The sequence below is a fragment of the Podarcis liolepis genome (genome assembly GCF_965112155.1).
Source record: "Podarcis liolepis genome assembly, chromosome: 6".
Classification (NCBI taxonomy): Eukaryota; Metazoa; Chordata; class Lepidosauria; order Squamata; family Lacertidae; genus Podarcis; species Podarcis liolepis.
Window position 1 is genome coordinate 70293210 of NC_139559.1, and position 13513 is coordinate 70306722.

The 13513-nt window shown below is 42.0% G+C and overlaps 1 protein-coding gene across 1 annotated transcript in view; it reads right to left on the reverse strand.

The window, feature by feature from the left end:
- COL24A1 (collagen type XXIV alpha 1 chain) overlaps positions 1-13513 on the reverse strand; it is a 167683-nt gene that overhangs the window by 108840 nt on the left and 45330 nt on the right. Inside the window, exons 10-13 of the mRNA XM_083510891.1 lie at positions 9598-9642; positions 7651-7704; positions 6395-6439; positions 2523-2576 (exon numbers count right to left, since the gene is read on the reverse strand). Of these exons, the coding sequence (XP_083367017.1) occupies positions 2523-2576; positions 6395-6439; positions 7651-7704; positions 9598-9642 (198 nt within the window). The remainder of the gene's footprint in view (positions 1-2522; positions 2577-6394; positions 6440-7650; positions 7705-9597; positions 9643-13513) is intronic.

Here is a 13513-nt window from a genome sequence, read left to right on the forward strand (position 1 = left end):
ACGTGCTATTAAGCCACAAAGAACCACAGAGAGGATTTTTGTTTTGTTTTGTTTGTTTCCTCCATTCATTGGCACTTTAAACAACTACTCAGGTGGCCAAATCTGTATCATGGAGTCGGTATACCCTCTTTCCAGTTCCTATTTTTAAAATGGTGATGAGAAAGGCAACTATACCTAAAACTATTCTTTAGACAAGCATTTGCTCTATTATAGCAGAACACGTGGGGCAGAGGAGAGCATATGGCAAGGGTTGCCAATGTTTGGGGCCTGTGGGCACATTTGCAAATGGTACAGTGGTACCTTGGGTTAAGTACTTAATTCGTTCTGGAGGTCCATTCTTAACCTGAAACTGTTCTTAACCTGAAGCACCACTTTCGCTAATGGGGCCTCCTGCTGCCACCGTGCTGCCAGAGCACGATTTCTGTTCACATCCTGAAGCAAAGTTCTTAACCTGAGGCACTATTTCTGGGTTAGCGGAGTCTGTAACCTGAAGCGTCTGTAACCCGAGGTACCACTGTACAAGGAGAGATCTGTAGTTGCCTTTATCTGTGTCTTATCCAAAGTGCTGGTTATACGTATGACATCTAGGTATGTTTTAAACATAGGTTTCTCTTCATTACCAGCTGCTCAAGTTCTAATGTCAGAGTTTGGAGGAAGCCTGCATTAGCTTCTGAGCCATCGCACATTTTTCCTACAGTAGGTGCAAGAGCATCTGCAACCCTCCCCACCGCAGCAGCTGCAGGTTTGGCAGCTTGCCTGAACCAACCCTACGGGGCAGGCTGGACTGGTTGTTCGAGAGCAGCAGCTGTCACAGACAATTAGAAGGAACTCCTTTGCAAACGGATTTATTGACTTTTCTTCTTCTTCTTCTATATAAACGTTCTCAGTTGCACTGAATAGTTTTTGTGTGTCTCTCTCTCTTTCTTGGAATCCAGGTTCTGCCAAGTTTGATTCTATAATTAAACTGTTTATTCTGCAGCAGCATTTGCAAAATATTTTATCTGAGCATTTATAAAGAAGCAGCTGCTAGCAGTTAGCTCAGGCTTCTTACAGGGCCAAAGGTCCAAGGTATTTTCTTTACTTATCAAAACGAACCCCACAACAAACTAATTCTGATATAAGCAATTATTAAGAAGCCCCCATAAAATGCTCTGACGGTGTCCAGCGCTTGCAGCATCCCAGACTACAAACTCAGATTGCTGTGAATTCCTAGCCATCCAGGACGACATTCTTCATAAGTCCTAGTTCAAGTGTTCAGCTGCTACAGAGCTGCAGTGGCTGGTTTGGTGGAGCTGAGTGACAGAGATGCCCTCCCAATATCAGCACTGCTGCACCTTCCCTGGGTGGGACCGAAGTGGGGCAACACTGAGGTCAGGCAGTGGCAGGAGTGGCGGATTGGCTCTGCAATGATGCCACGATCAGGAGCGTGGGTCCACAGCTCCACAACAGCAGCTACTGTTATAAGGGTCTATCATGAATACAACCAAGGAATCACTTGCCTTCTTTCTGATGACATCCCTAAGAAGTAAAATGTTTGACCTAATCTGTCTATCTGTATTATTATTATTATTATTAATGCAACAGTCATGGGAGGCCCTGATTTGGACTGGGACTGCAACATAAGAGAAAAGGGACGAATACATCCACATAATATTCTTCTCCTGAAGAAAAACACTGCCATTCACCTTCAGCAGTTGTGTAGCTTTCAGATGCTTAAAATACTCTGCACACAGACTCATGACACAAATTTGCACATATGTGGAAATTTAGGATGAACTCTGGCTACCAGGGCTATCTCCGAGCTATGCAATGCTAGCAGGATTTTCTGAGCCTGGTACACTGTGTATGTGAATTGGACCTTCCTAGTAATTTCTGGACCCCTAAGAACTGCTGCTCACGTACATATTAAAGCGGAAATAAGCGACTCTGGGTAAATTAAGATGATGGGTGGCTGGGATCACACTAGCACTGCTCTTTGCAGTGTGCATGTATGCAAAGTTGTTGTTGGTTGTTGTTATTGAGCAGGGGGAAAGACATGAGATGTGGGGCACAAAACAAAACACCTTGGGCCTTCTGGACCATTCCTGAACAATGCCCCTGGCATTGGGGGGGGGGGTTCTGCTATTTGCATCCCCAGTAGCTCACCCATGTCCCTGTCACAAGGCACATAGCAAAAAAAGAAAAAGAAAAGAAAGAGGAGTGAGGTGAAGTTCCCTTTCTCCTCCCATATTGCATGCCAATTGCTCCAAGGCTGTTATTAGGTTAAAGATACACAAACACAATCATGCATTCAACTTGGCATTTAGCTTGACCTTAAAATGTCGCTCTGAAACATAGGGACCTAGGATGCTCAATCTCTCCAACCCAGATACTGAGAGAGGTTAACCTCATATTAGGTAAATGGAACCTCTTATAGATAGGAATGTGTTATAATCCTGGAGCAACGCCTCTTACAGGTTGTCAGAGACTGAATAACCTCGAAAATTCCATTATTGTTTTCTGTCGCATGACATCATACTTACAGGACTTCCATCAGGACCAGGGGGGCCTCTATTTCCAATATCACCTGGTAATCCCTGGTTAAAACATCACCAATAGTTTTGTTAGGAGTCACAGCATATATGAGTGCATATTTAATATTATATGTTGAGAGTAAGCTTGGGGGGGGGGAGACTTGCTCTTAGGAATCTTCAAACCGAATAGTGTTTGGGGGTTATTTATTGATTTACTAATTTAGTCTCTTATCGGCTTTCCAGCTCTAACAGCCTGATTCCCACATAAAGAACGTAAGAGCCCCAGCATATCAGGCCATCTTGTCTAATCCTGTTCTCACAGTAGCCAATCTGATGCCTGTGGTAGACCTGCGAGCAAGACCTGAATGCAACAGGACTCTCCTCTCCTGTGGTTTCCAGCCACTGCTATTCAGAAGCATGCAGCCTACGACACCTCTGATTGCCTTATCCCCCATGAGTTTGGCTAACACTCTTCTAAAGCTGTACAGATTTGTGGCTACCACCACTTTTTGTGAGAGTAAATTCCATAGTTTTAACTATGCACTATGTGAATAAGTACTTTCTGCCATCTGGCTTGAACCTTTCAACATTCTCCCTAGCCACTTCTTCCACATGAAGCATAATTTTATATCCCTCTGCTCCCTCGTGCTCACCGTTTTTCTAGACTTTAAACCCCTAAACGTTGATCGTTTGGGTTGCCCTTTGACAAACTTTTTCCAGCTCTGCTGTATCATTTTTGAGGTGAGGAAAACCAGAACTATACGCAAGTAGGGTTGCACCACAGATTTGAACAACAGCATTATGATATAGGCATTTCCCCCCACAAAAAAACCTTTTCCTAACGACCCCCAATGTCGAATTAATCTTTTTTCACAGCTGCTGCACACTGAGTCAACACCATCAGGCTGCCAGCTTCCAGTGATGACTTGCATGGACTGCTACCACATTTTCTGCCTCGCAGTGGTGGAGCCTCATGCTCCGGCACTGGGGGGGTGGAGAGCAGGTGGGGACGGGGCTGGCACGAGTCCTGGGGGTGTGGCGTGCCACCTGCAGGGGTGTGACACGCATTCTGGGGGCATGGCGCACCGCCCGCAGAGGCATGGCGCGTGTCCTGGGGGTGTGGTGTACCGCCCGCAAGGGCGTGGCACCCAGCATGGGCAGGGGGGGGCAGCCATAATGGCACCCCACCAGGATCATGCTGCCGGGGGCGGTGCGCTCCCCCTGCACCCCTCTTCCTCCGCCAGTGCCCCCACACCCACATGTTCAAAATTGGAATGGGGTTCCTCCTCATGTGGAGGAGCACTACATGAGTGGTTCTCCTTCTGATGTAACTTGAATGCACAAACCTTATTTCGGTGCATTGAGGGGGTTGCATGAATCCTCCTCAAGTGTATAGTCTTCAAGAGTAATCAAACAACCCACACGCATGCATGAACAAGCAACCCATGCATATTATATCCGTTTGTGCCACACTGACCTCACCACTGCCTCACCCCTTCCCCTCTACCTCCTGGTAACCAGTAGTGACACAACCAACTAGAGGTCAGGTGAGTGCCAAACCACAGCATTTGCTACTGGAAGCAAGTGGTGAAGTAGGAACTCCTTTTTGAGTGTTTCTCTGGATAAATATCTGTATCCTTATTGTGTTAATGACCCCCTGGGAATCAACTTTTACCGTGACAGCAATCAGTCAACCACTGCAACTCCACGCCATGCCAATTTAAAACAAGTCAGCATTATATATAAAAAAGCAAGACAAAACAAAGCTAAGAACAGAACAGAGCATGATTCTATTCATACTGCTATGAACTGCTACAGCAAGGCAATTCTTTAATTCTCAAATATCGGTCGGTGTTGTTTTAAATCCAACACTGTTCAGAAAACTGAGAAGTCCTAAAAATCAGGATCCAAAGAATTACATTGCTAGCTCTGCGTTCCCAGGGGTGCTTTCAAGTTGTGTTCCTTGAACGATACTCTACTATAGCCATTCTCTTTTGACACCTGAGGCTGCTTTCAAAAGCAGTATCTGATAAGGCATGGCAGCAAAGAGACAGTCCTCTGCTAAAAAATTATTACAGTAACAGTCCAAAAACTTTTGGAGATACAAAAATAACTCTTCAGATGCCAGCCTAAATCTCCCATAAGCCACTGTCAGGATTTGTCTTTTTTAAAAGTGTTATCTCCCATTACATTTTAAATATCCCTGTAACAATTCAGGTATTACACTGTTCTTTAGCATTAAATAGTACCAGTTGCTGGGCTTCTGTAGAACATCCCTAGGAGGAAGTCTATTAATATTTTACTAGGAACTATGATTGATTGTTCTTGCAGCTACAGTGAGTTAAACTGGAAAACTGTAAATTCAATTTATGAAGTGTCCTACATCAGATTGACTTCTAGCTGTACAGAATAATTCCATGTATAAGAAAGCCCTCATATAATTTATTCTCCCGACCAAATATAACGTTTGCAAAGATTCTGTGTATCAAATATAATACGATTGGCAATAACTTTCAAATACAGTAAAACATGCCAGTTTTCATATAATATACATAATGTGGAAAAGAAACTTGATACATATGTTTTGAATAACAGAGTGTTTCTTATTTAAACATACTATACATTCAGAATATTAAAAACGCTTGTAGCCCAGACCCTATAATTTTCTTAATAATAAAGCTAACCAGTTTAATATTTTGTTCCACTTCACGTATGCCAAGAATATTTGAAGTACTAATCACAACTGCTCTCTTAGCAAAATCCCTTTTCTCTCTCCTAAAGTCTGATGTTCTAATGCTACTGCCTATGAAACGGTAGCAAAAGAGTAACCAAGATGGAGCCAAGACCATTTTGAAAGCAGTACATCAACCTGTATAATGGCGAGGAGTGGAAATCAGATCTACCGTATCTCAGGAGCTATTAAGGCCCAGGTGGGCAAGCCAGGCACCACAAAACTACTACAGCTGCTTTTTGGATTTCAAGGAGTGTAATTCACACATAGAGGGACACGGATGGCCTAGGACTTGCCAATCAGAAGGTTGGCTGTTCAAATCCCCGCAACGGGGTGAGCTCCCGTTGCTCGGTCCCTGCTCCTGCCAACCTAGCAGTTTGAAAGCACGTCAAAGTGCAAGTAGATAAATAGGTACCGCTCTGGCGGGAAGGTAAACGGCATTTCTGTGCGCTGCTCTGGTTCACCAGAAGCGGCTTAGTCATGCTGGCCACATGACCCAGAAGCTGTACGCCGGCTCCCTCGGCCAATAAAGCGAGATGAGCGTCGCAACCCCAGAGCCGGCCATGACTGGACCTAATGGTCAGGGGTCCCTTTACCTTTGCCTAATTCACACATGGAGAAAGGTGCATGGGAATGGCTCTCCCCATCATTTAAATTAGCCTGATACATTTCAAATGCCAAATCTTTCTTTAGGAGCACCCCTACTTATTCTTTCACAGAGTGCTACCTCTCATGCTGTCTCTCACTGCATAGGTCTATGAGACGGCAAGAAGCACTACTCTGATAAAGCTAAGTTGTTCTCAAAGCAAGGTTTTACAACTAAAGTGGGGAGGTTAAACGTTATTTGCTCTTTTCAAAATCCTACTGAGGTCCCTTCCATGCTGTCTGCACCCTTCTGCTCTTTGATATGGTCCTCTACTCCCCCCCCCCCCCGCTTTTCTTTTTCAGGCCTTTGTACAGAACATCCTTTTAATAAGAAACCTTTCCTCCAGGACAAAACTAAAAAAAAAAGCTGAGGAAAACAGCCTCAGAATATAAAAGGGAACAACCAATCAAACTAAACAAGCAGCAAACTAAGTGAATAATACATTGGCCCGTTATGCCAATAAAGACTGAATGAATTAATTAATGAAACATTGAGGCACTTTACCTGTCTCCCTTTAGGACCTCTTTTTCCAGGTAAACCAGGGATGCCCTGAAACATAAAAGTCACAGAATAGAATCCTTGAATTAAAGTTGCAGGCTCTTGATAATGCAGTTTGTTTCTATTACTGTTCTTGTTATTTGTTTACAATCTTTAATTAATAAATCAATTAATTCCATAATGTTTATAGCCTGCTTATTTATTTTTTAACAAAATCTAAGTGGCATATATGAAACAGTATAATAATTTTCAATAATATGCAGCTAAAATTAGCAATATTTAAAAACAAGTATGAGTAACTAAACTATACGTCCTGCTGAAATAAAGTTTTTTTAGTAGACATCTAAATATTAAAAGGGGCCTACCTAATGTTAATAGGCAAGCAGTTTCAAAGCATAGGTCCTGACCCACTGAAAGAATGACTCCACACAGATTTAGACCATGAGGCTGCTGGCAAATACTGATCCAAAAGCCAAATTAGTAAACTGTGCACAAAATGATATCTATCTTTTGGGGGTGGGGTGGCGTAGGGGTGGAGATATACACCTGTGGGTACTATTGGCTAATTGACTCTATTTGTATTGACGTCAAAAAGAAATTGAGTAATGTGTCTATTGTAAAAATAGACAAAGTCTTGCCTCTGTGCTCAAGGGACAATGAAAGACCAGATATCTAAGTATATGTAGACATGTTGGCATCTGTCTGTCCCGAAAGACGATGGAGTTCGCCTCTAGAGGTGGAGTCAAACTTCTGGAGAATCACAGCACCCACTATGGTTACAGAGACTGGTAACTCATAAGTACTGCCTCCTGTGTTACTGTTTTTGCTGCATTAGCAGCACTGAAGTGACCTTTCTGGGGCACAAGCGTGGGCAGTGTGCAGGCAGTAATAAATTTAAACAGCTTCCAAAGGGATTACTTGAACCAAAGCACCTCACATTCATTTCTCAGTTGTTTCGGTCAATAGCATTAGAATAGACCCCAAAAGCCATAAGAATAAACACATTGATTTTGTTGTTGTTGTTGTTAAATTAAGGAAGGAGAGGACATGACAAATTACACTTCCTGGAGAACTGAGTTCCCTTGCAGCAGCTGTTTACAATTTATGAAATGTGCACATTAAGAGAAATGACCCATTTAATGCCATGTCTAGTTTGGCCCTCTGTTTGGTGTATGTGAGGCAGAGTCCTATGAAATGCATGTCACATTTAGATTTCATGGCACTTTCTTATCATGAATGCGCAAAAATTCCATAAAACCTACTCTTTCTCCCTCGGGTCCAGGCAGTCCTGCCACACCAGGGGGCCCAATGAAACCCTTTATAAACAAAAGAAATAAGCAGGTCAGAAATTGTTTTTCCAGCACAAAGTCACTTACGATTTGCTATGCTCATAGATGACCAGCACCAAATGCTACATGCAATTTAACTAAGGAGGAAAACATGTTGCAGAGAAAACCCTATTGTTGCAATTAAATGAACTGATCAAAAGAATAAACAGTCACTTGTCTGGTTGCCCATGGCAAGAAAGATTCAAGAACTGGGGTTGTTTAAAAAAGAAAATTAAGACACAACTGAGTGACTAATATGAGGAGAGCTTGATCTTAAAATCTGTCATTGGCTAGTAACTTTTGTATACTTATTTCCAAGGCTGAATGATCGAATAAAGTTATTTTAATTCAAATATTGAAGAAATACCTAGCTTTAATTGCATAATTTTAACTTTGTGAATTGTTCTTCCAAACTTTTTTTTTTCCAATCAGCCTATTGTCTTTTAAAGATAACCAAATTTCCCCCACCAATTTAACAGCCAATTGTATCAATTCTGATGCATTTTTCAAACAGGGCATCAGAACAGGAACTGAATCTGTATGTCCAAGTAGTCTATACTTATAGTGTCAAAATACAGAAAACTCTAACTAAAGACAACTGTTCTCAATTGTGCACATGATACACACACACACAAAGAAAACCCACAAAGGAAAACAAAATCTGTGCAGTAGTAACCAAGGTGACAAGCAAATGTTTATTGAGAAAAAGAGTCGTATTTCTCAGATGTTGCCACAAAATATTCCACTAATCGGCAATTAAAATGAATAGACTTAGTGGTAGAAGGATCCCACGTTCTATTCCCAGCATCTCCAGTTAAAAATAAACTTCATGCACACCAGAAAACGATGCTGGGAACCCAAAATACAGAATGGATAATGCTGAGTAAGTTGGGCCACTGACTTAAATTTAGTGTAAAACAGCACTTAAGTCCTTTAACTTTACAGAGCTTGTTGTCCTAGCTTGACTAGCTGTTCAAGTAGTTCAGTAGTGACTCGTTAGAATCTGAAGTAACCTCTTCCATGTAAAAGAAATGAGCAAATTAGTTCCTAGATCAAGTGGCAGGCGTAGCTAACCCATGGCCCTTAAGGTACTGAACTACAGCTCCCATCATCCCTCATCACCAGCCATGCTGGCTGGGCCCAATGGGAGTTGTGGTTCAGCAATGCTTGAGGGACACAGATTAGCCACCACTGCCTTATGGTAAGAGACTGAACGCTGATCATGTCCCCGCACTGTTACACCTTTCTGCTAAAATTGCTATTCTAAATAGAACAATGGATTGCTTTGCTTTTCGATGGCACACACGTAACTCTTTTAGACCTTTTCTGCTTAGCAAGTTTAATACCCAAGGTCAAAGGAGATTTCACATTCTTCTGGGTCAGTTACAGAGGGACTGGGTGGAAGCACACAAGCCCAAGACCTCCTCACAACCTTACTGCGTTCAGAGGAGGAATCAGGAAAGTATCGTCCAAACACACCTTTAGTTTTGCAAACCTGATAACTGTGGGGAAAGTCTGTTTTATTCTTCCATCCTGTCTTCTTAACAACACAAAATCTATTGTTTCAGGCACAAAATACCCAGCATCCATACATGCACATCCACACAATGCTATTTCCCTCCAGGGTCTGTCTCTTTCTCTTTGTATTCCAATCAAAGATGGAGCACTTGCATGGATAGACTGTAGACTGTGAGCACAATGAAACAAACCCTTCCATGAACGTCAATGAAACACAGTTTGTGAATAACTCACAGAGTGACCCCGTGAGCGGAAAAAATAGTAAATCTGGATGAAGTATCTGCAGTTCCATGCTACATTGTGAATGGGGAAAAAATAAAATAAAGTCATGCATGTCATAATCCTTTAAAAATGCTTACTTACTCTTACACCTTTAGGGCCTGGGTTACCTTCTGGTCCTGCTAAACCCTAGCACAAGAAGAAATGCCTTTTACTTCATTTTTAATACACAGAGATACTATATTTTAAAATGCCATAGCTATTCATTTGCAAAACTGGCAAAATGCTTTTTCAAAAATTATGACTGTGTAAGTCAGAACTCTCTATATGTGATCAAATTTGCAAAGGGTTTTTTTTTAAAACAACAACATATAGTTCCCTTGGGATGGGTGCAACTTACTTTCTTTTTCTTTCAGTTAATTATTTGCAGGGATTGCACCTCACCCCCTTTCAATTAGAGACTTGGCTTAATATGACTTCACAACCATTTTTTAATAAACTTTTAAGATCGGATGCAATTCCAGACATTTCCCAGAACAACATGCTGATTCCAGTCATTCAAAGTGCTTGATAGTTGGGAAGAGCTGTCAGGCTATTATCCTGTTGCTATAACCCCTATTCATGACTGTGAGTTATTAGAAACCAATTAGCAGACACAGAATCACTGCAAAAGCCAAAATTAAGGGATAAAACTGACCCCTTTGTATGTGTACATTGGAATTCAACTTTGTTCCTGATATTAAGTGTATTAAGGAAATCCTGTGTCTATGACGATGGATGTTTTAGTTGGTTCTCTCTCTGTATGTACTGACTTAATGGAAAGAGTCGTTTAACATATTAACGAGCTTATGAAAGTTCCAGTGGTTAAAAACAATTAAGAAACCAACACAAATATTGAAGGGAAAGTACAGTGCATTTGAAGTAGTATTTTTTCTTGTTGTTCCAGGGCTGGTTCTCAGCAGGCTCTTCAGTTCTTGACTTGTTCCATATTTATAACCCTTTGTTCCCTACTGCTAACTTTTGGCAGTAGCCCAACTGTGAGGATACCAACCATCACCAACCATTAACTCTTCATATCTTGTTGGTGAGCCACTTTGTGCCTCTCTCCTAAACTCCGAGGACCACCGTGAGGGACCTCAGTCTGTGCTATTCATGGTGATTAATATTTAACCTCCTTGACCTGAATGACCAATACTTGAAAAAGTACATACCACCTTCTTAGGTGGACAGAATTCAAGCTCGTTGGGTGAACTTTTGTTTTCTGATCGAATTCTGAGATTCACCAAAAGAAACCAGGAGCAAAGTAGCAACTCAAGAGGGTGGGCGCATTTAACAGTTGAGCATACCCTCAGCCTGGTGGGGCGCGGGTGGCGCTGTGGGTTAAACCACAGAGCCTAGGACTTGCCGATCAGAAGGTCGGCGGTTTCAATCCCCGCGATGGTGAGCTCCCGTTGCTCAGTCCCTGCTCCTGCCAAACTAGCAGTTCAAAAGCATGTCAAAGTGCAAGTAGATAAATAGGTACCGCTCCGGTGGGAAGGCAAACAGCGTTTCTGTGCGCTGCTCTGATTCACCAGAAGCGGCTTAGTCATGCTGGCCACATGACCCGGAAGCTGTACGCCGGCTCCCTCGGCCAATAAAGCGAGATGAGCGCCGCAACCCCAGAGTTGGCCACAACTGGACCTAATGGTCAGGGGTCCCTTTAACTTTTATACCCTCAGCCTAGGAATTTGTTTTCGATACCAGAACAAAGTTCACACAAAAACCCAGTCCTGAACCACACCATCCCCCAAAGCTTTCTTCATCTCAGCAGTCTCTTATTCATTATTATTTTTGTGGCAAGGAAATCCTTTTTCTTATTGGAAGTCAGAGAGCCTTGTGGATTCATTGAAAACTACCCAGAGATCTACAAGTGGATCCAGATCTATTTCCTGCACACACCCCATGAGCCTGCAAAGACAGTTGCAACTGATATGCTCTATCATATTATTCATTTAATTCAGCTTCCTTTGCAGTTAATGACTGTGCTTCTGAAAAGTACAGCCCCAATCTTGGTTCTTCCTGTTGACACCTGTAATTAAGATGTTAACAACATGGAGGATGCATGGTTAGCTGGCTCTAACACCTGATAACGAGTCACTGGATTTCAGCTGGCCAATAGCAGTGGCGTGTGGAGGACTGAGCTGGTTGTTGAGGTGGTTTAGGTTTTAAGAATCAGCAGAACCTGTTTGTCTTTTATAGGAACTGGCCCCAAGCAAAGAGTTGTGGAAAATGTAATGCAGAAGCATCCATCTTGGATATTTTGGACCATGGCTTGAACTGAAGACAGATAACATAACTGTATGCTGTAACTACTTTGCTTATTTTCTCCAATCTGGGCACTTCGCATGACAAACACAACTGATGTTTCCCACAGGGAACACCGACACTGTCGATGCCTTAATCTCGTGTTTTACAAAGGGTGTTCATGGGCTTGGACGTCAGTATTCTCAGATGTGCTTAAGGATTTGGGTATGTCATCCACAGGGCACTTATTTTCTGCACATGTTACATATTTGGTACACCTTCAGTGTGCACACAATAACTGGATTTGCCAAAGAAGGCCTGGAGCCAATTTTAAGTCAGCAGCGCAACAGGCCAGCTTAAAAAAGTAAGCCGTTATTTTGCCAGATGTTCTTGCCATGTAATGTCTTTTGCTCTCTTTTAATCATGAAACTCCTTTTTGAGAGAAGATTCAGTCAGTGAGAACCAAGACTCCCTTACAGTTTAAAAATAGGCTTTTATGCTTTCTTGGAATTAAACCCACAGAGCCTGGGGGAAGAAGTTGACAGGGGTGGCACAGAACCTAACAAAAAAGTTTTTGGTTCATGCTTGTTTCAGGCTTTCAGCTTGGCCAGAATTGAGAATCTGACTCAAGTTTTGCCTCTTTTATATAAATAAAACTACGCTAGTGGCAGCTGTTAATATCATACTCCCAGATTCAGATTCTGGATAGACTCTGGTGCTGATAAATATACTCCCATCAGAACTGGGGTTGAAAACCAGCAGGTGCTTCTTACTGTCCTAAAGTGGCTTATCACATAATTATTCCTCCACAAGAATCAAGACAGATGTTGGGGAAAGTGGGAGAGAATGAGTTTTTGTAACTTCAGAGTGTCTACTGAGCTGGTTATTTGGTTTCTAACATTTCTGATGAAAGGCAGGTGTGTCTCAGAATAACACAGAAACAAAAACATAAAAGGAACACAAGAAAGAGCTGTAAACAAAAGAAAAGGAGAGCAGGAAACAAATATTAACATGGTTGTTGCTCCAATGGGGGAAATATATCAAAACCTATCATCTACGTATTTCTTTATGCATAGAGGTTTTAAGACAAATGTTGCATAGGACAAACCAAAAGATTAAAACAAAAAACAGAGTGACCAGCCTAATTTATATCAATAAACTTTACCATAACACAAAACTTCTAGATGCGTAAGGACAAATGCACACACTATATCCTGACACAAAATTCCACATCTCTTCAATATACACTTTACCTAGTATAACATCTCTTTCAAATATCTTTGCAATACACCAAAGTCAGAATCATAGTTTGTTTTGCTCCTTGCAAAACATGGTGATATGCCAAGATTTGTTATTGGTTAATTGACTGTGTCTTGTGATCCCTGGTTTGGGCATATTGCTAATCCTGGGATCATGGTTTGTTTCTACCAGGGGCAAGCTGGACTAACTGAAAGAGAGTGCAATCACCTTGTGCATGATTAAACAATTAACTGTGATTTTACCATGATGTGTCCCTGCCGCCATAGTGAACAAATGACACACCAGTCATACTTTGGTGGGGTCTTAATTCCTATATTGCATGTTGCCTTTAATCTCCACTTATGGAACAAACTTAGACAATACTCAGGTGCAGACGGCTTATATCCCCAGGTGGCAAACTCCACACACAATTGCTCAGACTCCACGCACAACTGCCCATAATTGGGCAGCTTAAATTTGAGAGGGGCAGGATTTCCCACCATGCCTTGCAGACAGCCAGGAAAATTCCCCAACAGCT